The sequence below is a fragment of the Manis pentadactyla genome, chromosome 12 (genome assembly GCF_030020395.1).
Source record: "Manis pentadactyla isolate mManPen7 chromosome 12, mManPen7.hap1, whole genome shotgun sequence".
Lineage (NCBI taxonomy): Eukaryota > Metazoa > Chordata > Mammalia > Pholidota > Manidae > Manis > Manis pentadactyla.
The window spans coordinates 5,959,142-5,984,271 of record NC_080030.1 but is presented as its reverse complement, the minus strand read 5'-3'; the positions used below and the strand labels follow the sequence as shown (position 1 = coordinate 5,984,271).

The 25,130-nt window shown below is 49.9% G+C and overlaps 1 protein-coding gene across 4 annotated transcripts; it reads left to right on the top strand.

Moving 5' to 3' along the window:
• Positions 1-28: 28 nt before the first annotated feature.
• Positions 29-24,821, top strand: YJU2 (YJU2 splicing factor homolog). Of its 4 annotated transcripts, none has more exons than XM_057489821.1 (8): positions 29-171; positions 2,132-2,232; positions 3,711-3,855; positions 5,704-5,838; positions 16,170-16,351; positions 17,185-17,305; positions 19,359-19,503; positions 23,223-24,820. In XM_057489821.1, the coding sequence occupies exons 1-8, from the start codon at positions 148-150 to the stop codon at positions 23,351-23,353; spliced, it is 984 nt and encodes a 327-aa protein (XP_057345804.1). In that variant the 5' UTR covers positions 29-147; the 3' UTR covers positions 23,354-24,820. The 4 variants fall into 4 exon arrangements, with proteins under 4 accessions (XP_057345804.1, XP_036739563.1, XP_036739554.2 ...); XM_036883659.2 differs by lacking the exon at positions 23,223-24,820 and adding an exon at positions 20,545-21,178 and having other exon boundaries at positions 30-171; XM_057489822.1 differs by lacking the exon at positions 29-171 and adding an exon at positions 1,583-1,720 and having other exon boundaries at positions 23,223-24,821.
• The last annotated feature ends 309 nt before the right edge of the window (positions 24,822-25,130 follow it).

The window sequence follows — 25,130 nt, the reverse complement described above, 5'->3', positions numbered from 1 at the left end:
ATGAGAAAGGAAAGCTGCTCATGCTGCTGCCAATAATAGAGAGGAAGGAAGTTGACGTTAGCGAATATAGGGGGACGACCGGGGAAGTTCTGTTAACACCAATTGTAACCAGTCCTCTCTTGATTGTGAGAAGAGCAGGAGGCCAAGATGTCGGAGCGAAAAGTTTTAAACGTAAGTGTTAAGTGACTAAGGTTTTCTACCAGGGTAGCGACGTCTCGGAGCTCCGGTTTTCTGTGCTCTCTTGAAACCTTTTTTTCCGAAACGGCCTTCAGCGGGGCGGGGCTTTCAGACTCCCCCCAATTACCTTCCGCGGTGGGTGGGCCTTCTCTAAACCGTCCCCTCGGGGCTGGGGTGTGCCCAGTTACCCGTTGAAGGGGAACTTGGGTTGATGATCCAATCACACCTCTATTGGGTTTTCCCAAGGGAATAAGCTAATCACTTCCGTAGGGGGCGGGGCTTCCCTGTGTACACTGGTATTCCGGCTCTGCGCTACCGCCTTCGGGGACGGGGCTCTCTTAAGCCCCGCCTCGCCTGGGGCTCCAGCCAATCGCGTTCTCGGAGAAGTTAAGCTTTGCTATGATTATGCTCTTCTGCTTGCTAAGAAGGACCCTCCCAATTGCCTCAACTTATCCCAACTCTTGGGAGGAAAACCAGGAATCTTGTGGGGTGGAAAGGGTCTCTGGAAGGCGGGATTTGGCTTGTGGAGACGAGAGCTCCGGAAATCTGAGCCCCTGTTCCCCACCTCCCGGGGGAGTGTGTACTCCCAGGTAGGGGGCGACCTTCCTTCCCTGAAAGTGTCCTAAGTCCAGGATGTCAGGACCGACGGCCAGGAACCCAGATGTCCGAGATCGGGCTAATGCCCCCTCCTGTGGTTGGTTCAGTGTCCTCGTCTTTCAAGCACCTGTCTTAGGAATTCATCCCCAGCCTGCTCACATTCCAGTGCCGTGTGCTGGACCTGGTGTCCCTGAAAGTCCTTCCGTTCTGAGGATACAGCTGATGAGCACCCAATAGATGGTTCTATTTCCATAATTTACTGGTAGATAATTCTGTGTGCCAGGCACTGCCCCAAGTGCCATGCTCATCAGATCCTTGCAGGTGGACGGGTTACCTCCATTCAGATGAGGAAACTGAAGCCCAGAGAAGATATGTAATAGACAGTGAGCGGAGGAGTGGAACCCAGGCCACCGCCTCTGTAACCCTGGCTCCTAATCGCTGTACTGCCCTGTTTTCCCCAGGGCCTTACCCGTGGGTCTGAATCCTGGCTCCACTACTTACACTGTGGGAACCACCAGGTCTCAGTTTCCTCCTCTGTGAAACGGGTACATTGCTGTCTGTCTCATAGATTCTTTGCAAGGCTTCCATGAGGCAAGGGATATAAAGTGCTCCGTGTAGCACCTGGTGCCTAATAGGTGCTCAAAACACAAAGTGCTTTATTTTCTGATTATCAGTGGTGGTATTTTTCATAATCCAAACTCACCTTCCTCCTCGTCTCCCCCATCAGGCTCCTCATGGGCAGGAAGAGTTAATGCAGCAGGCCTGAGACTGCTGTCTGTAGAAAGGCTAGCTTGTAAGGCTGGGCCATGGCTGGCACCTGGAAACTGGAATTTCAGGATGGTTTCCACTGTTCCTTGATAACAATGGTTCCCTGAGCCTAAACTGTTCGTCCCAACAATGTGGGTTACGCTGAGCACCCACTTTCCTCCAGGGGTCTGGCATCTCGGTATGTGCCAGGCAGAGGGTGCCTGCATAAGAAGACCCCGGAGAAAGCCCTGGGTACTGGGCATCTGTGAGCCTCCCTGGGAAATAACATCACCTGTACTGTCACATCCCAGTGCTGTGGTAATGAAGCACACCCTGTGTGACTCCATCAGGGGAAGACTTTGTAAGCCTGTGCCTGGTGTCCCCAGCCCCACCCCCTCCCTACACATTTCCTTTTGCTGGTTCTTCTCTGTGTCCTTTTCCTGTAGCAAATGGTAGCTATGAGTACGGCGTATGCTGAATCCTTGTGGCCCTCCAACAAAATCTGCACACCCTGGGATGGTCTCTGAGCCTGGACACGGCTCCCCAGCACCCCTGCCCTCTGCCCCTGCATCTGTAAGCAGCTCCCCTGATGCTTCTTTCCTCCCCACAGAAATACTACCCTCCCGACTTTGACCCGTCAAAAATCCCAAAGCTCAAGCTCCCCAAAGACCGGCAGTACGTGGTACGCTTGATGGCCCCCTTCAACATGAGGTGAGCACCCCTGCATGGCCTCCCTGCACCAGTTGTGACAGACAGGCCTGGTGTCCGGGGCCCACAAAGTGTGGCCCATCACTGGCGCTGAGACCAAGTTACAAGTCTCAGATCAAACACTGACCTCAAACAAGTGAACAAGTGACCTCACCAGCCCTTGCTTTCCTCACCACTCAGGATTAAGCTCCCTGACCTTTTGGAGCTCCTGTTTGGTGCCTGCCTCGAGATCTTGATCATTAGTAGTAAGTGTGTGCACAGACTTTTGGGGACCTTTTCCAACAGCCACACTTGTTTGAACCCCAGGACCTTTACACAGGCCATTCCTTCTGCCTCTGGCTCTCACATGGCTGGTTCCTCTTCACCATCAAGTTTTAGCTTAAATACCACCCCCTCAGAGAAGCCCTCCCAATCCCCGTGTAACCCTCTCCATTATTTCCAGTCCCCCGTGTAATCCCCTCTGTTATGCCTTCTCCTCACAGTCCCCAGATCTTGTCTTCATTCCCTGCCAGAAGTACCATATCTTACCAACTCTAAGCCACCACACAATTTTTCACATTTTAGCATATTTGAAATCAGATACACCTGGTGGTCAAAGACGCTTGTTAGTGAAATTCAACATGTTTTACATATTGTTTTCTTTTTTTATTTAAGTATTGTTGGTACACACATATTGTTGATCTGTTTATTTTCTCTTCTTCATTCATTTTTTTTCCAATCACTAGTCATTTATTGGACACCTGCTGGGGCCTAGGCTGGGCACCAGGGACACTATAGGGAACAAGACTGATAGTCCCTGACTCTACAGAGCCCACAGGCTGATGGGGATAATAAATAAGTATTCAGGTGCATTCACACCAGGCATCTTTGGGCACATAAACCCAGCACGGAGAAGAGTGACGGGATAGGTGCTAGGGAAGGGAAGGTGTTAGCCAGGGTGGTCAAGGCGACATCAGAAGAAATGCCAGCAGAGTTAGGGTCTGAAGGATGAAGTCTGCCGCCGTTTGTGGGAACAGAAGGGCGGAAGCCTTGGAGGTGGGATTGAGCTGGTGGTGTTTGTAGGAACAGCCAGGAGGCCAGTGTGCTGAGAGGCCAAGTGGGAGGGGCTGAGGGAGGGCAGAGTGGCAGGAGCCTCTCTCCAGCGTGGCCTCCCTTCTAGTGGAATCTCCCTCGTGGAGGCCAGGATGCCCCATGAGCACCAGGCTGGCTTCTGGGAGTGTGTGGCAGCGAGTCCCACCCAGTCTGGGTGGTCTGGTTGCTTCCCCAAAAGGCAGTGCTTGGGCTGACGGCCAGGCAGATATTAGTGAGAAGAGCACACCAGGTGGGGGGCTCCGTGCAACCTGTGGGACAGGCTGCCTTGGAGGGAGGGAGCGCCCTGTCCCAGGAGGCATGCAGGCAGCCATCTGCCAGAACGCCAGAGCTTCCTATCCATAGGAGCCAGCCAACTGAGATGACTCCAGTTCCTTCATCCCAACCCACAGGTGTAAGACGTGCGGAGAGTACATCTACAAGGGCAAGAAGTTCAATGCACGCAAAGAGACCGTGCAGAACGAGGCCTACCTGGGGCTGCCCATCTTCCGCTTCTACATCAAGTGCACACGCTGCCTGGCAGAAATTACCTTCAAGGTAGACGGCCCCCGTCCTTCCTTCCCTGGGGGTTACCCACTTCTGTCCTCCCTGTCCAGGGAAACCCCATTTCACCTTATCTCTGGGAAACAAAGGTTTTGGGAAGATGTTCACAGCACCATTATTTATAGAGGCCAAAACCTAGAAGCAACCTAATACAACAATATGGGATCTGATAATAGATTACTGTGGTGGAATATTACACAGCCAGTAACAATCATGTTTTTACTTTGTTATCCAAGGGTGATATTAAGGATTTGGGAAAAGGACGAGGAGCACCTGCAATTTTCTCTTCACATACGTCTGTACTGTTTGAGTATGTTTTTGCCATAAAGTTTTATCCTTTGGTTAAATAGTAAAGTTTGTTTAAAACAAAAGTACATTTTAAAAAATGACCTATTTGATTACTTTTTTTTAACAACAGCTTTACTGAGATGTAATTCACAAACGATACAATTTGCCCTTTTAAAGTGTGTAATTCAGTGGTTTCTAGAATATTCACAATGGACTGAACTACCATGTCTAGCTAATTTCAGGAAATTGCCATTACCCCCCGAAAAAGGCCCGTATCCATTAGCAGCCACTCTCCTTCCACACCCCATCCTGCCATCCCACTCCCTGGAAATCCTTGACCTGCTTTCTGCCTCTATGGGTTTGCGTGTTCTGGACATTTGGTATGACTGGGGCCATACAGTATTTATCTTCTTGTCTGGCTTTTTTCACTGAGCATGTCTTCAAGGTTTATCCACATTATAGTATGTGTCAGGGTCTCATTCTTTTTTATGGCTGAATGATATTACAGTGTATGAATATGCCATATTTTGTTTACCCATGTGTCAGCTGATGGACATTGGGGTTGTTTCCAGAAAATGATTTTTCTGTCTCAATTATAATGTTATATATATATATATATTGAAATATCATTCCCCTCAGTATTTTAAAAACTAGGGAAACATGGCAAACTGTTATAAATTGGCCTCTCTGGTGAAGAATTTCAGGTGACTAAATAACTAGGATTATGCATGTGCATGTGGTAAAAACAGAATTCAAACTAGTCTAGGATTAGCACTAGAAAATTGGTCCCTGCTCCTCTCTGCACAGCCAGTCCCTATGCATAGCACAAATTGCTCGTAACTTTCCTAAATGATTTTCAAGAAATGTGCTGCGTGTACAGATGCACATAGAGATCTCTCTCTTCCTTGCTCTTTCTTTTCTGGAATATTTTTAGATATACAGAGAAGTTGCAGAGATAGCACAGAATGTTCCTGGCTGCCCCTTGCCAGCTTCCTTTCTGTCTATGTCTTCCATTTTCACATCAGTCACAATAAGAAACCCATACTGGAATATTCCTGTTAATCGAATTCCAGACATGGTGTGCATTTCAGTTTTTCTGAGAATGTCATCTTTCTGTTCCAGGGCTCATCCAGGGTACCGTGTTTATATCTCAGCTCTCCATTTTACAAACAAAAATAGCATGTCCTGTGCATACTTGATGCACAATTTATCATTAAGGACAAAAGTTAGTAACATACAGATGCATCAGAAAGGACATGTGCAAAGCCCAGAGACTTTTATTTGCAATCCTATGGAGGGCGAAGGACTGCAGGGAGGTGGTGGGCACATGAAGAAGGCTCCGGAAGTCTGTGTTAGGGAGTTCAGCATTTTTGCAAAAGGGGATGGGAGCACTAGAAATTCTAGAACCGTACTAGCCAAGGCAATAAGACAAGAAAAAAAAGGTTTTAGAAAGAGCAAAACATGGAGAGAAGGTATCCCAGGCCGCTGGCTGCTGTTTAACAGCTTTTGAGTCTCAGAGATATAGCCGCTGATGTCTGCCCATCTTTCTCCCAGACAGACCCTGAAAACACAGACTACACCATGGAGCATGGAGCCACGCGGAACTTCCAGGCCGAGAAGCTCCTGGAGGAGGAGGAGAAGAGGGTGCAGAAGGAGCGGGAGGACGAGGAGCTCAACAACCCCATGAAGGTTAGCCGGGCACTGACTGCATGTGCATGGGTTCTGGCGGAGGTGTTCGCCCCTCCCGCCCCTGTACCTGGGCACGGTGATGGGGTGAGGGGTGCCATGAGCAGGACTCTGAAATGTCCCCAAGACCCTCACCTCCTGGTACACGCCTCACATAGTCCCGGGACTGTGTGTACAAGGGTGTTACTCCTGTGAGCAGGTTATGTTAGATTAGGTTATGGCACTGTTGACCTCATGGAAAGGAGATTACCCGCCTCGGCCTGGCCTATTACCTGAGCCCCTTAATCTGGGTCCAGGGTTGGAGACAGAGGACATCAGAGATGTCAAGGAGTGACGCTGTGGAGGGGGCCCTGTGACAGGGAGCAGTAGGCAGCCGGAGGAGCTGAGAATGGCCCCCAGTCAACAGCCATCAGGGAAACGGGGACTCCAGCCGCACAGCTGCAAGGAACTGAATTCTGCCAGCAACCCGCGTGAGCGCAGGAGAGGCCCCTAACCACCAAGGAGACCACAACCCCAGGGTTCCAGCTTAGTGACACCCTGCCCCAGAGCTCAGGCATGGTGTGCCAGCCACCTGACCCACAGAGACATGAGACAATCTGTGGTGTTTGAAGGCACTGAGCTGGTAGCAAAAGGTTATGCAGCAAGAGAAAACGAATACAAGCAGGCAGGAAGTTAAGCTTCAGAACACAAGGTTCTCCCTGCAGCCAGCTACCCACAGTTATCCAAGAAGTTTCCTGCGACCCTTGGGTATTAAGACTAGAAATACAGAAGGAAAAGTTCTGTTGAACAGGCCCTTGCTGTGTGACCTTGGGCAAGGCACTTGTGCTCTCTGTGCCTCAGCACCCTCATCTATAAAATGGGATTGATAACTGTGCCCTCCTCATACCATTGTGGACTTAAGTGAGTTCATAGATGTAAAATTCTTAGAACAGGGCCTAGCATGTAGTGATTCATAAATGTTGATATTGTTATTCCATTTTCCATTGGATATTTTTGTTGTTTTTTGTTTTTTTTTTTAAATAATTATTTTTTATTGAAGGGTAGTTGACGCACAGTATTACATTACATTAGTTTCAAGTGTACAACACAGTGGTAGAACATTTATATACATAATTCTAGGTTCCAGCTATCACCCTACCAAGCTGTTACAATATCTTGACTATATTCCTTATGCTATACATTACATCCCGGTTACTTATTTATTTTACCATTGGAAGTCTGTCCTTTTTTTTTTTTTTTTTGTGAGGGCATCTCTCATATTTATTGATCAAATGGTTGTTAACGACAATAAAATTCCGTATAGGGGAGTCAATGCTCAATGCACAATCATTAATCCACCCCAAGCCTAATTCTCGTCAGTCTCCAATCTTCTGAGGCATAACAAACAAGTTCTTACATGGAGAACAAATTCTTACATAATGAATAAGTTACATAGTGAACAGTACAAGGGCAGTCATCACAGAAACTTTCGGTTTTGCTCATGCATTATGAACTCTAAACAGTCAGTTCAAATATGAATACTCATTTGGTTTTTATACTTGATTTATATGTGGATACCACATTTCTCTCTTTATTATTATTTTTTTTAATAAAATGCTGAAGTGGTAGGTAGATACAAGATAAAGGTAGAAAACATAGTTTAGTGTTGTAAGAGAGCAAATGTAGATGATCAGGTGTGTGCCTGTAGACTATGTGTTAATCCAAGCTAGACCAGGGCAATAAAACATCCACGGATGCAGAAGATTTCTCTCAGAACAGGGGGGGTGAGGTTCTAAGCCTCACCTCTGTTGATCCCCAATTTCTCACCTGATGGCCCCCCTGCGACTGTGCCTGTCTTAGGTTGTTCCTCCCTTGAGGAATCTTACCCGTCTCTGGCTAACCAGTCATCTTCCGGGGCCATACAGGGAAATGTGAAGTTGGTAAGTGAGAGGGAAGCCTTATTGTTTGAAAAGGTTAGCTTTTTACTTCTTTGCATATTTATGCCCTGTGGCTTCTATGCCCAGCATTTGTCTTGAGGTATCTTTACCACTTGGAGGAGTTATGATACTCGGTTAATTTGATATGAGGCACGAATTCTATTTAAGGGTTGTAATTAGGAAGGAAGAAGAAAAGCTATAGAAGTAGCAGGTGGAAGAAAACATGGGAAGATTGATTATTTCTTTGACATATCTTCTTGTAGAGTAACTTCAGCATATATAGGTTTTAAGCTACTACTTAAATTGCGCACACACATTAACATAATAGGAGTATAGTTACATAACCAAAGCATATCTGTAATTACCAGCCATCTCCAGTGAAACCAAGAAAACCAGTTAGGCACCTTAGGCATTTGTGAAAACTTATCTATGATATGGTGGATATTGTCCAACTGAACTTGAACAGTCTGAGAGAAATCAGACAAATTAAAACAACCCATTCCTGGGGACTGTTCACATGCCATATGTTCTTTTAACAGTAAATAGTCGGTAGTTGTAAGAGTTTGGAGTGCTACAATTTGCACTTCTCCAAATTCTTGGTTGAGTTCCAACAGTATAGATCCAGTCAAATTTGTTGTTTTACTGTATGCACAGGCCAGCTTAGATATCTCCTTCCTCATTCCCATGGCAAGTCCAGGAACTGGTGGGATGAGTGCATCTACAGCTGTAGCAGTGCGTGGATCTTTGTTGGGGTTTTTTGATGATCATCTTCTGGCATGAGTCTTCCAGAGAGTGCAGATGTTGGAAGTTCTTTTTCATATCGTATCTTAGTTCATTTTCGGGGTAGCCCAATTAGGCTTTGATCCTCTGTATAAACACAAACAGACCCTTTGCCTACACTTTTATATGCCCTTTATACCCTTGTGTAGAACTCGTTGGAGGTTACCACACAGGAACTGCCCTTTTTTTTTTTTTTTTTTGCTTTGTTTTTGGTATCACTAATCTACACTTACATGACGAATATTATGTTTACTAGGCTCTCCCCTATACCAGGTCTCCCCTATAAACCCCTTTACAGTCACTGTCCATCAGCATAGCAAAATGTTGTAGAATCACTACTTGCCTTCTCTGTGTTGTACAGCCCTCCCTTTTCTCCTACCCCCCCATGCATGTTAATCTTAATACCCCCTTACTTCTCCCCCCCTTATCCCTCCCTACCCACCCATCCTCCCCAGTCCCTTTCCCTTTGGTACCTGTTAGTCCATTCTTGAGTTCTGTGATTCTGCTGCTGTTTTGTTCCTTCAGTTTTTCCTTTGTTCTTATATTCCACAGATAAGTGAAATCATTTGGTATTTCTCTTTCTCCGCTTGGCTTGTTTCACTGAGCATAATACCCTCCAGCTTCATCCATGTTGCTGCAAATGATTGGATTTGCCCTTTTCTTATGGCTGAGTAGTATTCCATTGTGTATATGTACCACATCTTCTTTATCCATTCATCTATCGATGGACATTTAGGTTGCTTCCAATTCTTGGCTATTGTAAATAGTGCTGCAATAAACATAGGGGTGCATCTGTCTTTCTCAAACTTGATTGCTGCGTTCTTAGGGTAAATTCCTAGGAGTGCAATTCCTGGGTCAAATGGTAAGTCTGTTTTGAGCATTTTGATATAACTCCATACTGCTTTCCACAATGGTTGAACAAGTTTACATTCCCACCAGCAGTGTAGGAGGGTTCCCCTTTCTCCACAGCCTCGCCAACATTTGTTGTTGTTTGTCTTTTGGATGGCAGCCATCCTTACTGGTGTGAGGTGGTACCTCATTGTAGTTTTAATTTGCATTTCTCTGATAATTAGCGATGTGGAGCATCTTTTCATGTGTCTGTTGGCCATCTGTATTTCTTTTTTGGAGAACCGTCTGTTCAGTTCCTCTGCCCATTTTTTAATTGGGTTATTTGTTTTTTGTTTGTTGAGGCGTGTGAGCTCCTTATATATTCTGGACGTCAAGCCTTTATCGGATGTGTCATTTTCAAATATATTCTCCCATACTGTAGGGATCCTTCTTGTTCTATTGATGGTGTCTTTTGCTGTACAGAAGCTTTTCAGCTTAATATAGTCCCACTTACTCATTTTTGCTGTTGTTTTCCTTGCCCGGGGAGATATGTTCAAGAAGAGGTCACTCATGTTTATGTCTAAGAGGTTTTCGCCTATGTTTTCTTCCAAGAGTTTAATGGTTTCATGGCTTACATTCAGGTCTTTGATCCATTTTGAGTTTACTTTTGTATATGGGGTTAGACAATGGTCCAGTTTCATTCTCCTACATGTAGCTGTCCAGTTTTGCCAGCACCACCTGTTGAAGAGACTGTCATTTCGCCATTGTATGTCCATGGCTCCTTTATCAAATATTAATTGACCATATATGTCTGGGTTAATGTCTGGATTCTCTAGTCTGTTCCACTGGTCTGTGGCTCTGCTCTTGTGCCAGTACCAAATTGTCTTGATTACTATGGCTTTATAGTAGAGCTTGAAGTTGGGGAGTGAGATCCCCCCTACTTTATTCTTCTTTCTCAGGATTGCTTTGGCTATTCGGGGTCTTTGGTGTTTCCATATGAATTTTTGAATTATTTGTTCCAGTTCATTGAAGAATGTTGCTGGTAGTTTCATAGGGATTGCATCAAATCTGTATATTGCTTTGGGCAGGATGGCCATTTTGACGATATTAATTCTTCCTAGCCACGAGCATGGGATGAGTTTCCATCTGTTAGTGTCCCCTTTAATTTCTCTTAAGAGTGACTTGTAGTTTTCAGAGTATAAGTCTTTCACTTCTTTGGTTAGGTTTATTCCTAGGTATTTTATTTTTTTTGATGCAATTGTGAATGGAGTTGTTTTCCTGATTTCTCTTTCTGCTGGTTCATTGTTAGTATATAGGAAAGCCACAGATTTCTGTGTGTTGATTTTGTATCCTGCAACTTTGCTGTATTCCGATATCAGTTCTAGTAGTTTTGGGGTGGAGTCTTTAGGGTTTTTTATGTACAGTATCATGTCATCTGCAAATAGTGACAGTTTAACTTCTTCTTTACCAATCTGGATTCCTTGTATTTCTTTATTTTGTCTGATTGCCGTGGCTAGGACCTCCAGTACTATGTTAAATAACAGTGGAGAGAGTGGGCATCCCTGTCTAGTTCCTGATCTCAGAGGAAATGCTTTCAGCTTCTCGCTGTTCAATATAATGTTGGCTGTGGGTTTATCATAGATGGCCTTTATTATGTTGAGGTACTTGCCCTCTATTCCCATTTTGCTGAGAGTTTTTAACATGAATGGATGTTGAACTTTGTCAAATGCTTTTTCAGCATCTATGGAGATGATCATGTGGTTTTTGTCTTTCTTTTTGTTGATGTGGTGGATGATGTTGATGGACTTTCGAATGTTGTACCATCCTTGCATCCCTGGGATGAATCCCACTTGGTCATGGTGTATGATCCTTTTGATGTATTTTTGAATTCGGTTTGCTAATATTTTGTTGAGTATTTTTGCATCTACGTTCATCAGGGATATTGGTCTGTAGTTTTCTTTTTTGGTGGGGTCTTTGCCTGGTTTTGGTATTAGGGTGATGTTAGCTTCATAGAATGAGTTTGGGAGTATCCCCTCCTCCTCTATTTTTTGGAAAACTTTAAGGAGAATGGGTATTATGTATTCCCTGTATGTCTGATAAAATTCCGAGGTATATCCATCTGGCCCGGGGGTTTTGTTCTTTGGTAGTTTTTTGATTACCGCTTCAATTTCGTTGCTGGTAATTGGTCTGTTTAGATTTTCTGTTTCTTCCTGGGTCAATCTTGGAAGGTTATATTTTTCTAGGAAGTTGTCCATTTCTCCTAGGTTTCCCAGCTTGTTAGCATATAGGTTTTCATAGTATTCTCCAATAATTCTTTGCATTTCCGTGGGGTCCGTCGTGATTTTTCCTTTCTCGTTTCTGATACTGTTGATTTGGGTTGACTCTCTTTTCCTCTTAATAAGTCTGACTAGAGGCTTATCTATTTTGTTTATTTTCTCGAAGAACCAGCTCTTGGTTTCATTGATTTTTGCTATTGTTTTATTCTTCTCAATTTTATTTATTTCTTCTCTGATCTTTATTATGTCCCTCCTTCTGCTGACCTTAGGCCTCATCTGTTCTTCTTTTTCCAATTTCGATAATTGTGACATTAGACCATTCATTTGGGATTGCTCTTCCTTTTTAAAATATGCTTGGATTGCTATATACTTTCCTCTTAAGACTGCTTTTGCTGTGTCCCACAGAAGTTGGGGCTTAGTGTTGTTGTTGTCATTTGTTTCCATATATTGCTGGATCTCCATTTTGATTTGGTCATTGATCCATTGATTATTTAGGAGCGTGTTGTTAAGCCTCCATGTGTTTGTGAGCCTCTTTGCTTTCTTTGTACAGTTTATTTCTAGTTTTATGCCTTTGTGGTCTGAAAAGTTGGTTGGTAGGATTTCAATCTTTTGGAATTTTCTGAGGCTCTTTTTGTGGCCTAGTATGTGGTCTATTCTGGAGAATGTTCCATGTGCACTTGAGAAGAATGTATATCCCGCTGCTTTTGGATGTAGAGTTCTATAGATGTCTATTAGGTCCATCTGCTCTACTGTGTTGTTCAGTGCTTCCGTGTCCTTACTTATTTTCTGCCCAGTGGATCTATCCTTTGGGGTGAGTGGTGTGTTGAAGTCTCCTAGAATGAATGCATTGCAGTCTATATCCCCCTTTAGTTCTGTTAGTATTTGTTTCACATATGCTGGTGCTCCTGTGTTGGGTGCATATATATTTAGAATGGTTATATCCTCTTGTTTGACTGAGCCCTTTATCATTATGTAGTGTCCTTCATCTCTTGTTACTTTCTTTGTTTTGAAGTCTATTTTGTCTGATATTAGTACTGCAACCCCTGCTTTCTTCTCACTGTTGTTTGCTTGAAATATGTTTTTCCATCCCTTGACTTTTAGTCTGTACATGTCTTTGGGTTTGAGGTGAGTTTCTTGTAAGCAGCATATAGATGGGTCTTGCTTTTTTATCCATTCTGTTACTCTGTGTCTTTTGATTGGTGCATTCAACCCATTAACATTTAGGGTGACTATTGAAAGATATGTACTTATTGCCATTGCAGGCTTTAAATTCGTGGTTACCAAAGGTTCAAGGTTAGCCTCTTTAGTATCTTACTGCCTAACTTAGCTCGCTTATTGAGCTGTTATAAACACTGTCTGGAGATTCTTTTCTTCTCTCCCTTCTTGTTCCTCCTCCTCGATTCTTCATATGTTGGGTGTTTTGTGCTGTGCTCTTTCTAGGAGTGCTCCCATCTAGAGCAGTCCCTGTAAGATGTTCTGTAGAGGTGGTTTGTGGAAAGCAAATTCCCTCAGCTTTTGTTTGTCTGGGAATTGTTTAATCCCACCGTCATATTTGAATGATAGTCGTGCTGGATACAGTATCCTTGGTTCAAGGCCCTTCTGTTTCATTGTATTAAATATATCATGCCATTCTCTTCTGGCCTGTAGGGTTTCTGTTGAGAAATCTGACGTTAGCCTGATGGGTTTCCCTTTATAGGTGACCTTTTTCTCTCTAGCTGCCTTTAACACTCTTTCCTTGTCCTTGATCTTTGCCATTTTAATTATTATGTGTCTTGGTGTTGCCCTTCTTGGATCCTTTCTGTTGGGGGTTCTGTGTATTTCCGTGGTCTGTTCGATTACTTCCTCCCCCAGTGTGGGGAAGTTTTCAGCAATTATTTCTTCTAAGATACTTTCCATCTCTTTTCCTCTCTCTTCTTCTTCTGGGACCCCTATAATACGGATATTGTTCCTTTTGGATTGGTCACAGTTCTCTTAATACTGTTTCATTCCTGGAGATCCTTTTGTCTCTCTCTATGTCAGCTTCTATGCGTTCCTGTTCTCTGATTTCAATTCCATCAATGGCCTCTTGCATCCTATCCATTCTGCTTATAAACCCTTCCAGAGTTTGTTTCATTTCTGCGATCTCCTTTCTGGCATCTGTGATCTCCTTTCGGACTTCATCCCATTTCTCTTGCGTATTTCTCTGCATCTCTGTCAGCATGTTTATGATTCTTATTTTGAATTCTTTTTCAGGGAGACTGGTTAGGTCTGTCTCCTTCTCTGGTGTTGTCTCTGTGATCTTTGTCTGCCTGTAGCTTTGCCTTTTCATGGTGATAGGAATAGTCTGCAGAACTGGGACGAGTGACGGCTGGAAGGACTTCCTTTCTTGTTGGTTTGTGGCCCTCCTCTCCTGGGAGAACAGCGGCCTCTAGTGGCTTGTGCTGCGCAGCTGCGCGCAGACAGGGTTTCTTCTTCCTGCCCGGCTGCTATGGAGTTAATCTCCGCTGTTGCTGTGGGCGTGGCCTGGCTCGGGCAGCTACTCCAAAATGGTGGAGTCGCGTTGGAGCAGGAGCTGCTGGGAGGCTATTTATCTCCGTAAGGGGCCTCCCTGCTCCCTGCAGCCCAGGGGTTAGGGTGCCCAGAGATCCCGGATTCCCTACCTCTGGATTAAGTGGCCCGCCCTGCCCCTTTAAGACTTCCAAAAAGCACCCGCCAAAACAAAACAACGACCACAAAAAAAAAAAGAAAAAAAAATTTTTTTAATTAAAAAAAAAAAAAAGTTTTTAATTAAAAAAAAAAAAAAAAAAAGGTGGTCGTTCGTTTTTCTTTATTCTCCGGTGCCAGCCTCAGGCCTCTGCTCACCGGTCTTTCTGCCCTGTTTCCCTAGTATTGGTGTCCCTATCCCTTTAAGACTTCCAAAAAGCGCTCGCCAAAACAAAACAGCAAAAAAGCAAAAAAAAATGGTCGCGCGCTTTTCTTATGTCCTCTGTCGCCCAGCCTCCAGTGCCTGCTCACTGTTCTTGCTGCCCTGTTTTCCCAGTATCGAGGGCCCTGCACTCTGGCCCGGATGGCTGGGGCTGGGTGTTCGGCAGCCCTGGGCTCCGTCTCCCTCCTGCTCTGCCTGCTCTTCTCCCGCCGGGAGCTGGTGGGAGGGGCGCTCGGCTCCCGCGGGGCCGGGGCTTGTATCTTACCCCCTTCGCGAGGCGCTGGGTTCTCTCAGGTGTGGATGTGGTCTGGATATTGTCCTGTGTCCTCTGGTCTTTATTCTAGGAAGGGTTGTGTTTGTTATATTTTCATAGATATATGTTGTTTTGGGAGGAGATTTCCGCTGCTCTACTCACGCCGCCATCTTCTGCCCCTCCCATTTTTGTTGTTTTTCTCAGAAATATTAGAGCATCTTTGTTCCCTCCTAATGCCCATCTAGATATTCCCGGTCCCTCTGCCAGGTGTTCCCCGAGCCAGCCCTGTCAGATCTGATCCACCTTTCTCAGCAGCCGTGCAGAGCAGAGAGGGAAATGGGCCTTAGAGAGGGTTTGCAGTTACCTGGGGCCGTCTCCGTGCTGTCCGTGTGCTACTTTAGTTCCCTCTCCACTGGCCAGCCAGGGGCTGTTACGCTGGTATTGGTTAGCTGTTGCTGCATAACAAGTTACCCCAAAACTTTGCAACATGAAACAACAAGCGGGTGTTATCTATCCCTCAGTTGCCAGGAGCTAGGAATCCCGGAGCAATGGTTGGGTCTAGCTCCGAGCCCCTCCTGAGGTGGCAGGCAAGCTGTTGGCTGGGACTGTCTCTTCCGAAGGCTCGATGGGGGCCAGAGGCGCTGCTTCCAGGCTGGCTCCCTCGCCTGGCTGGTGGCTGAGGGCTGTTCCTCACCCCGCGGGCCTCTCCGCAGCACTGCTCAGGCCTCCTCATGGCACAGCCGTTGACTTCCCCAGAGGGGGGCGAGGGGGAAGCCGGTGCCTTCTGTGACCTGTTCTCAAGTGACACGCCATCATTCTGTCACTGCCTGGTGGGAGCAAGTCACAGACTACTGCGCACACTCACAGGGAGGGAAGTTGGGCACCGTTGTCTAAAGGCAGCAGCGTCAGAGGTCTGTGGGCCTATTTTCAAGTCACCCGTGACTTCCACCTAACAGGAGGTCAGAACACGGTCACATGACCAGGCAGTAGCCAAGGCCACATTCCCCCCCGCAGCCCTGCCCGGCTCCAGGGCCACCTCTCCCACCTAGGCTGGCCGGCGTCCCCTCCCAGCCTCAGTTTCCTTGCCTGTTTAATGAGATGATGTTTGGAAACATCTCAGCCTGGGGCCTGGCACAGAACAATTCCTCAGATTGTCTTCTTTAAATCCTTTTCCTGTCCCGGCTGGCTGTGCACAGCAATTATTTGAGAGAAAAGTAACTTTTATGCGGTTTGGGTCTTGTCCAAGGAGCAGGCCGTGTGGATCACGGGCCAGGGTGGGGAGTCCTACCCTCGCCCGTGGTGCCCCCCGTGGCCAGGCTGTGTGCATGGAGGGTGAGATCCCAGCACCCTCAGCCCCACGTTGTCCTGCCCGCCAGGTGCTGGAGAACCGAACCAAGGACTCCAAGCTGGAGATGGAGGTTCTGGAGAACCTGCAGGAGCTCAAGGACCTGAACCAGCGGCAGGCGCACGTGGACTTTGAGGCTATGCTGCGCCAGCATCGCCTGTCCGAGGAGGAGCGGCAGAAGCAGGCGCAGGACGAGGACGAGAGGGAGACGGCGTGAGTCAGGCCTCGGGTGGGCGGTGGGCTGGGCAGCCAGAGGGCCGCGCTCCAGGGTCCCAGGAGCCCTGGCAGCCTTGTCAGGGCAGTCCCTGTGCCTGGAGCACCCCCCCTTCTGGATCTTTCCATGGCTCCCTCAAGCACCACCTTCTCAGGGATGCCTCCCCAGAATACCCCCACCCCATTTCTCACTGTCTGTCTTGTGGCATCTGTGTTGGGGTCCCCAGGACCACCCCCAGGTTCTGTGCTTTTCCAGGAGGTCCGTCAGGCCTGCTGTGCTCATGCTTTTCTGCATAGCACCTTCCCTCTCTGGAACCTTCTTGGTGATTCACCCTCTCTTGCTTTATTGTCTCCTCCTGCTCCTTTAGAATCTGAATGGGGCCTTTGGCTCCTGTGTCCACAGGGTCTGGAACAGGGCCAGGTGCACAGCAGGAGCTCAGCCAGCACTATTAGGTGGGCAGGTCAGTGATACGATAGCCCTGAGAGGAGCCTGCATTTACTGAGCACCTCCTGCGAGACGGGTGCTGTTCTGAGGTTGACCTGGTCATTGTGACAGTTGGGGGGCCTGAGGTTCAGGGAGCTCCAGGCATGGACCCGTCCGAGGTCACCTGGCCGGGGTTCAAATCCATACAGGCTGGTTCCAGCATCCAAGTACTTAACATCTCCCTGCCCTCAGTGGACAAAGAACTTTTTTTAAAAAGAAATTTGTGTGAACCTCCATGCCTCACTAGCAGGGTCAGGAAAGGGCATTGGGGCCAGCTCACTGAGGCAGGGCGTCCTGGGCGCCATCCCCCTGCAGCACACCTCCCCAGGCCCCATGTTCCCTCCCACAGGGCCTTGGTGGAGGAAGCCAGGAAACGGAGACTGCTGGAGGACTCTGACTCAGAGGAGGACGCTGCCCCCGCCCTGCCCCAACCGGCCCCCCGGCCCGGCCCCACTGCCATCCTGGACGAGGTGAGCAGGGCTCCCTGAGGTTAGGCGGGGACAGAGTAAGCCAGGGGTCAGCTTGACATCTGTGTCCAAAAGCCTTGCCTCTGCTGTCACAACACAGAATAGCCAAGATCCTATGTAAATGAGTGTGTGTGCCTGTGTGCCAATAAAACTTTATTTATAAAAACAGGTCATGGGCTTGCAGGGCAGTAGTTTTGTCAGCTCCTGCTTTACCTGCTAAAATGAGGAGATCCTTGAAGTGGGAGACTACAACACAAAGGTTTATTTCTCAGTCTCATGACAGTCTGGGGGTGATGGCCCAGGACTTCCGGGCAGCTCTGTTCCATGTAGTCAGCTGGGATATAGGTCCCTTCCATCTCCTTGCTGTGCCCTGTCCTGGGGCATTGATTCCAGCTCCATGGTCATAGCTGGCTCAGAGCCTGCTCGTGTTCTAGTGACGGTGCCTGGAGGGCCACCCGCCAGTGCCTGATTCAGCTGCAGCCCCCCTCCATTCCTCTTGCCTCCCCTTGACTGGCCTTAGTCACATGGCCATGTCTAGCTGCAAGGGATGCTGGGAGCCACATCGTCTAGCTGGCCTGTGCTGGCTGGCAGAAAAGGGAAGGAGAAGATTTGGCATGTGCACGACTGGCATTTCATACCACAGCTGTCTTATCCAGGGTGGTCAAGGCCGCTCTTGTCAAATTAAGGGAGTTAAAGTGGGAAATCACAAATAACACAAGACACCCCAGAAGTGTTTCCTTTTACTTCAGAACACATTTATGGTCTGTATTAGCTAGACAGAAGGGCTGCCCTGGACAAGACCCAGAGAAACAGTTGTAATTGCACATAAGTTACTTTTCTCTCATGTAACAGTTGTGCACAGCTGTCTGGTACAGGGAAGGTGGTGTTGTAGCGTCGTGGGCCCAGACACCTTCCTTCCCCTGCTCTGCCATCCTGGGGGTGACCCCCTCATTTTGTGGCATCTCAGTGGCAAAGCCACTGGAAAGGGGCTGTGGCTGGGGAGGGGGACGCTGAGGGTCACTATACCCTTGGCCAAGCACACTTGCATGCTCACAGCCCATTGGTCAGAACTGAACCACCTGACCACCTCCACTGCAGTGGTGGCTGTGAAACATCGTCTTTCATGGACGCAGCCACGTGCGGCTGAGAATTCAGTCAGGAGAGTGGGTTTGGGGTCATGTGCTCTCCTCGCCCAGTCATCTTTTGATGTAGAACAGAACATTTTCTTTGAGAATATAGCCCCCGATTACCGTTCTCACACCATCTTTCTTGCATAAAGCACTCCCAGAATTCACTGTCTGAAGTGTCCTCTTTTTTCTTTCCCCCTTTTAAATGGAACAAGAGATTGAAGCTACTTTCAAAGCAATGTCACCTTTTATGAGTTTTCCCTGCATATCTTAGAGTTTTTTTGCTGTGACCTAATTTGGTGGCAGACTGTTTTGCTGTGTTTTACACAGTGGGCCCTCTCTTGAGACTTCCCAACCTTTGCTGTAACCTTGATGAGAACATAGGTCTCTTCACCCCTGTATTGCCTTGGTTTAGTTTAATGACGAGTACAGCTGGCATGGGCAGGTCTGGGGGCAGATAGCTGTAACTCTCAGCATTCTGCCTGCCTGGTAACCCGTGATGGGGTTTGACAGAAGGGTCCACTGGTGCCAGATAAGAAGGCTTAAGCTGGGATTGCTAGTTTCTCTCTGAGCTGGACCGTGTCCCTGTCACCACTCTGCGAGCAGTGGACTGGAGGAGAAAGGCATTCCGGCGGAGGGAGTGACATGGCGGGAGGTGTGGAGGTGAGAGGCCGTGGTGTGATTTAGGAAGTATAAGTGCAGGGTGTGAGGGCTGGAAAGTGGGCAGAGGGTCTGAGTACCAACCCTAGGGCAATGCGGAGCCACAGAGGAGTTTGGAGCAGGGGAGAAGCTTGATCAGTACAACGGGGAGGAGTGGGGATCATCATCATCCCTCTGGAAGCTGGTTCCGCAAGGCACTGGGAACAGGGAAGCCAGAAGGGGTGGGATCTGGGACAGACCTCCCAGTCACGTGCCCCCATCGCTTGCAGGCCCCAAAAGCCAAGAGAAAGGTGGAAAGCTGGGAGCGGAGTGTTGGCACCCTTGGTGGCAGGCCCGTGCTGTCAGGCCTGGTCGTGGTGAAGAAAACAGAGCCCGGTAGCAGCGGCCAGCAGGGCCAGGAGGCACCCACCCCCGGTAAGTTCCCAAGGGGTCCTGGGACTTGAGCGCAGCACCGCGGGCGGCCACCAGGTGGCAGCAGCGTCCTGCGACCTGGGTGGCCACCAGGGTCCCCCTCCCCCCCTGCTCTTCAAGGGCTGGGGTGGAATGGTACCCTCCCCAGGGCCAGTCCCAGTGAGATAAGGGGAAAGGGATGGATGAAGTTTCCTTTTTTCCTTTTAATTACAAAAGGGGCAAATGCCTGTTTTTATAACCTAAGTCACCGAAGTCCTTAAAATAAAATGTCAAATCTTGGGCCTCCCCAATCGTCCCTTGTCAGTAGACACCCAGCTGCAACCTCCCATCCCTCCTGGGTGTCTGCATCTCTGTTGTGCGACTCAAGCTCTATATGTGTGGATCCCCAACCCCTGACCCTGACACCACCCTGGAGACATGGGGAATTGGCAGGGGTCGGCCTGGTAGGGTGGGTAAGAGCAGGATTCGGGGCCGAGCAGCCTGGCTGCAGATCCCCCACGCCTCCACGCGCCCAGTTCCCGGTCTTGGAAGATGCGGATGACAACAGGACCCACCTTAGGGGTGTGTGCTGATTCTGTGAGCTGTTGGTGTCAGACTTTGCAGGGGATCGTGCACAGGATGCACACTTTCAACAGAGCCGTCCCCATCAGTACAGTTAGTGCCCCATTTATCAGGCGAAGAAACTGAGGCCCAGAGGGGTGAAGCCCCTTGCCCAGTAGGGGCGGGTGCTGGAGCCAGGGTGTGCCGCCTGTTCACTGTGGCATGCAGCTTGACGTCAGGCTGGGCGTGGTTCCCACCATCTGTGGTGCCCTCCTGGCCTGGGAGCCTTTGCCCACCTGGGCAGGGGCTTCCTTAGGTCCCTTTTGAGAAGTGAGGTTGCTGGGCTAAAGGGTGTGGGTTGAACCCCATGACGGGCTGTGCCAGGCGCCCTCTGGAAAGGCCAGGTGTACTCTCCCAGCCTGTCCCGGGCTCAGCCCTTCGGAGCTGTCTGGAGGTGGGCTGCAGGGACCAGGCAGGGTGGGCTACCTCTTGCCTCTCCCCCAGGCGCCATGAAGAACGGGAAGGTGGCTGACCCCGCGTCCCGGACGCCCAATACCTCCTCCCTGAGCCAGCTGGGCGCGTATTCGGACAGTGAGGACAGCAGCTGAGACCCCCTGCCCAGCCCTTCCTCGGAGAAGGGTCACACGTCCAGCCCCAGCCGGTGGTCGGTCGGGGCAGGGGGCCTGGGCACCCGCCAGTTGCGAGCAGACCTGTGTGAACATACCCCAAGGCCTGCGGGGCCAGCAAGGGCTTCAGCAAGGGACTTGGTCTCTCCTGTCCCCCAGCCCCCCAGCCCTCAGGGGCCTGGGGCCCCCAGCTCACAGTGCTGCCTCTCGTCACTCAGCTCAGGGCTGTGACGTCCCAGAGCAGCTTCTGGCCCTCTCTCGGACAGTCTCTGCAGACCACAACTGTGTTTTAGGCATGTGGGTGGTGGCACATGGGTGACCCACCCACCCCCAGGTTGCTCCGTCCCATCCTACCACACAACCGTCTGGAGCTGATAAAAGGACCCCGCCAGGCTGGGCACCTTCTCTCTGCTGGTCTCTAAGAAGGGGGCCACAGAACCATGCAGCTTAGCCAACCCTGGATTCATGGCTCAGAAACTATGAGATAATAAATGTGTGTTGTTTAGTGTTAAGTTTTGGGAAAACCTCCTGTGCAGCTAATAGGGCCACACAGCTGGTAAATCTGGTTGCAATGCTCCTGTCCTTTCAAGGGTGCCAGATCTCAGCTCTGGTGTGTGTACTTCCCCTGCTCTCCAGTATTTTCTAGTTGAAGGCCCTTTGTCCCCACCAGCCTCCTCCACAACCTGACCAACCCCAGCTCTTCCCTCCCAGCCCTCCCGGCGTTGCTGGCATCAGCCTTCCCCACACACACATGCGCACACACTCCGACCTGCGTTTGGCATTTAATCAGGATTTCTGTGTTTCACCCTCAGAGTTTGGGGATGAAAAGCCCCCACTTTGGAGACCCACTGTCCATCGATAATTTGTGTGCTTAGCTATGACAGATGAAGGGGCACCTGGGATCCAGCCATGGCTGCTGATGCAAATGTGGGGGGCCTCACATCACAGCGGCATGGCTGCATGGACGGGTCTTGGTTTTGCAGCCCTGATGGGTGGGCTGAAGCCGGCTCATGCTGGCAGAGACCTGGTGCATGGCGCATCTGTATTCCCAATTCCACGCTCAGCCATCATCTCTGTGGCCGTGGCGGGAGTGTACACGGCATACACGTGGGCCTGCCAGCACACCACTGCCTGTTTACCCAATCTCAGCTTCACACGCAGTGCCTGGGACGTGGTCCATGCAGACTGTTGGTTAAAATACATCATCTGGCTTAAGTAGCTCCGAAAAGAGGTTGGGAGGCTTAGGGCCCCTCTGGTTTGTTCTGATTCCTTTTAAACTGTTTCCTGAATGTCCATAGTTCTTGACCTACTGCAGTTTTTGCCATTTGCAGGCACCATCTGTTACTGTCATTTACCTGGTATTCTTAACATGCTTATTTCCCATGTCTCTCTTAGTATTAGTTAACTAGGTCTGTACAACAAATTATCCCAAAAGTTAGCAGCTTAGCACAGCAGGAAGCTGGGTATGGATTTGCTGAGTTCTCTGGTTCAGGGCTGCAATGTCGGCCAGGGCTGGGTTCTCATTGGAAGGCCCGACTGGGGCAGGATTGGCTTCCAGTTTCACTCACGTAGTTGTTCACAGGATTGTGCCACACGGACTCTTGGCCAGCGAGTGCCCTAAGTTGCTTACCCCCACACGCCTCTCTGATGGGCTTCCTGTGGCCACACCAGGAGAGTGGGTCACCTTTGCCGTGTTCCTCTGGTTAGAAGCAAGGCACAGGTCTCAGCCACGTTCAAGGGAAGGGAATTACATGTGGGGGCCACCCGAGGGTCGGCTGCCTGCCATACTTCGTGAGCTTTACAAGAGCGGGTATGATAGTGCATCCCCAGCACCTAAAACCGTCCAGGCATGTAGTAGGTGCTCAGTGAATGTTTGTGGTCTAAATGGGTGTCTCTCTACTCACAGATGAAGGAAACAAGGCCCGGGGATCCCCACAATTCTGGCCACTGCCACCCCTCCACACTCCACAGGAATTGGTTTTTAATTCTGATTTTTCTGCAGGCTTTTAAGCCTCATTTTCTCAGCCCAGGACCTGGGCATAGTCTTGTTCTTGGTCCCTTGTAGGGGTTCCCAGGGCAGAGCAAGCAGAGGGACAGCAGCATATTGGGTCTGTCAGGTGTGTGGATCCTCTGGGGCCTCAGCCCACCTCCCCTCCCTGCCCTTCCCCCTCCTCCCCTGGAGCCTGCCCTTCCTCCACCCCCACTGCCAGGCCCCACTCTCCACAAGCCAGCACCGGGTGTCTGCCATCCAGGCCTGGGAGCTGTCGCGCCTCATCTGGGTCTCCTCCATCACCTCCCCCCGGGCTGCCTGGCTACTGGAGCCCACCCCCACCTGCACAGTGGAGACGGGGCTGCTCCGCCTCCCGGGTTCTCCCCGCAGGCCAGGCACTGCACCCAGCTCACCAGGCCCACTGCCCACTCGCTCCCCGGGGCGCATGCACGTCCTTGTCCCATTTACAGGGGAAGGAGCTCCTTGGCCTGGGCTCAGAGTGCGAGGTTCTGGGTTTGAAACTGCGAGGCTCCAAGACTGCATTTGATCACCGCGCTCCACTACAGGTAGCCCTGCAGGGGCTGGGCTGCGCCTCCCTCACCAGATTGACGTACCTGATGATGGGGCTGTCTCCTCCATCAGACCAGGGGTCCTTGAAGGCAGGCTTATGCTGCCTCTGTCAGCCAGGGACTCCTGAAGATCAGCCTGTTTCCTCCATGAGACTGGAGGCCCTTCAAGTCAGAGCCATGTCTCCCCGCCAGACTAGGTGCTTCAGAGGGCTGGGTCATGCCTCCCCTGTCAGGTCGGGGAGCTAGTATCTCCCCCATCCGACCCAGGGCTTCTGAGGGCAAGACCATGTCTCTTCCATCAGACTGTTCAGAAAGTGCAGGGCTGTGTCTGGGAGCTTCTGAGGGCAGAGATTCTCCTGTCAGACTAGGCGTCCCTAAGGCAAGGCCATGTCACCTCCATTGGAGTAGGAGTTTCTAGGCCCCCCACAGGCCATCCGCACCTGGGCCCCTCCTGTCCCTGTGCCAAGGCTCCCATCCCCCCTCCTGACTGGCTGCCCCATGAGACAAGGGTGAAGGGGAGAGAGGCAGGCACAGCCCCGAGCCAGGGACCCCCTCTGGCCCCTTCCTGAGCTCCCATCCACCCGGAGCACCTACCTATCACGCATTAGAATATGACTCCCCGTAGAAAGGAGTGAAGTGCTGACACTCGCTGCAAGTTGGGTGGACTCGGAGACTCCAGTGCAGAAGGCCACACACAGTGTGAGGTCCCATTTATATAAAATATCCAGGACGGGCACATCCACAGAGACAGACAGATTAGAGGTTGCCAGGGGCTGGGGATTTGGGGAGAATAGAGAGTACCTGCCAATTGGGTATGGGGTTTCTTTTTGGGGTGATGAAAAATATTCTGGAATTCGTGATGGGTACACAATCTTGTGAACATACTAAAACCCACCGAAATGTGGGTAAATTGTTAGGTATGTGAATTGTACCTCACAAAATAAAAGGCAGCCCCAACAGTACGTGGCAGTAAGCGTTCAACAGGTTATGTATTCCCCTGCCCCCGGTTTTACAGGTGGGCAAAGAGTCCAGACGATTACCCAAGGTCAAGCAGGCTGGGATTCCAGAAACATCCTCAGCCCGAGAGGCCTTTGATAAACTGCCTCTCAGACCCAGAGTGCTGGGAGAAGGGAGGTCCCTCAGCCCAGGATCCCCAGACCACCCCACCTGCTCGCCTTTGTCCACGCAGTGCCCCCTCCCGGCCTGGCTCCCTGGCCCCCCGCCTCCCAATCTCAGAAAACCAAAACCGAGGAGGATCTATGGCCATTCCAGGTCCTGCCCAGCTCTCCTCAACCCCCAAGCCCCCTCCCTGCCCCTCTCCTTGGGGTGGGGTGCGGGCAGCCCCAGGAGAAGCCAGCTCAAAAGCGCAGGGAAGTCAAACGCTGTTTGATTCTGCCTCCGGGGCCTCTAATTGCTATTCCTCACACACGCTGTAATGAGAAGGCCCCTTTCAAATATTTATACCGCAGACGTCTCCTATTTATTCGACAGGGAGAGGACTCGGATTCGATGAGATCTGTCAACAGCTCTTCTCCGAGCTGGGAATTGCCTTGCGGCAGACAGAAAACAGGACAATTACCCGCCTGCTCCCAGCAGCCCCCCGGGGAAGCCCCCTTGTCGCTGATTGGGGAGGGTGGGGAGGTGGAGCGGGGGTGAGTGTACCTGGGGAGGGAGAGCGAGTTCAGCAGGTTCGAGCTGGGGGGCCCGGCCGAAGCAGGAGAGAGGAGGGCATCCGGGAGCCCCTGCTGCCCGGAGAGGCTTTGCGTGGTCGCTCCTGGCCGCAGGTTCCCCACCTGGGAAATGGGCAGAGGGCCGTTGGTTCTGTGTAGAGATTCTGCGGGGTCTTGAGGGCCATATCGTGGCGTCCAGGCGGCAATGACCGGCAGGGCAGCTCGGAGCAAGTCC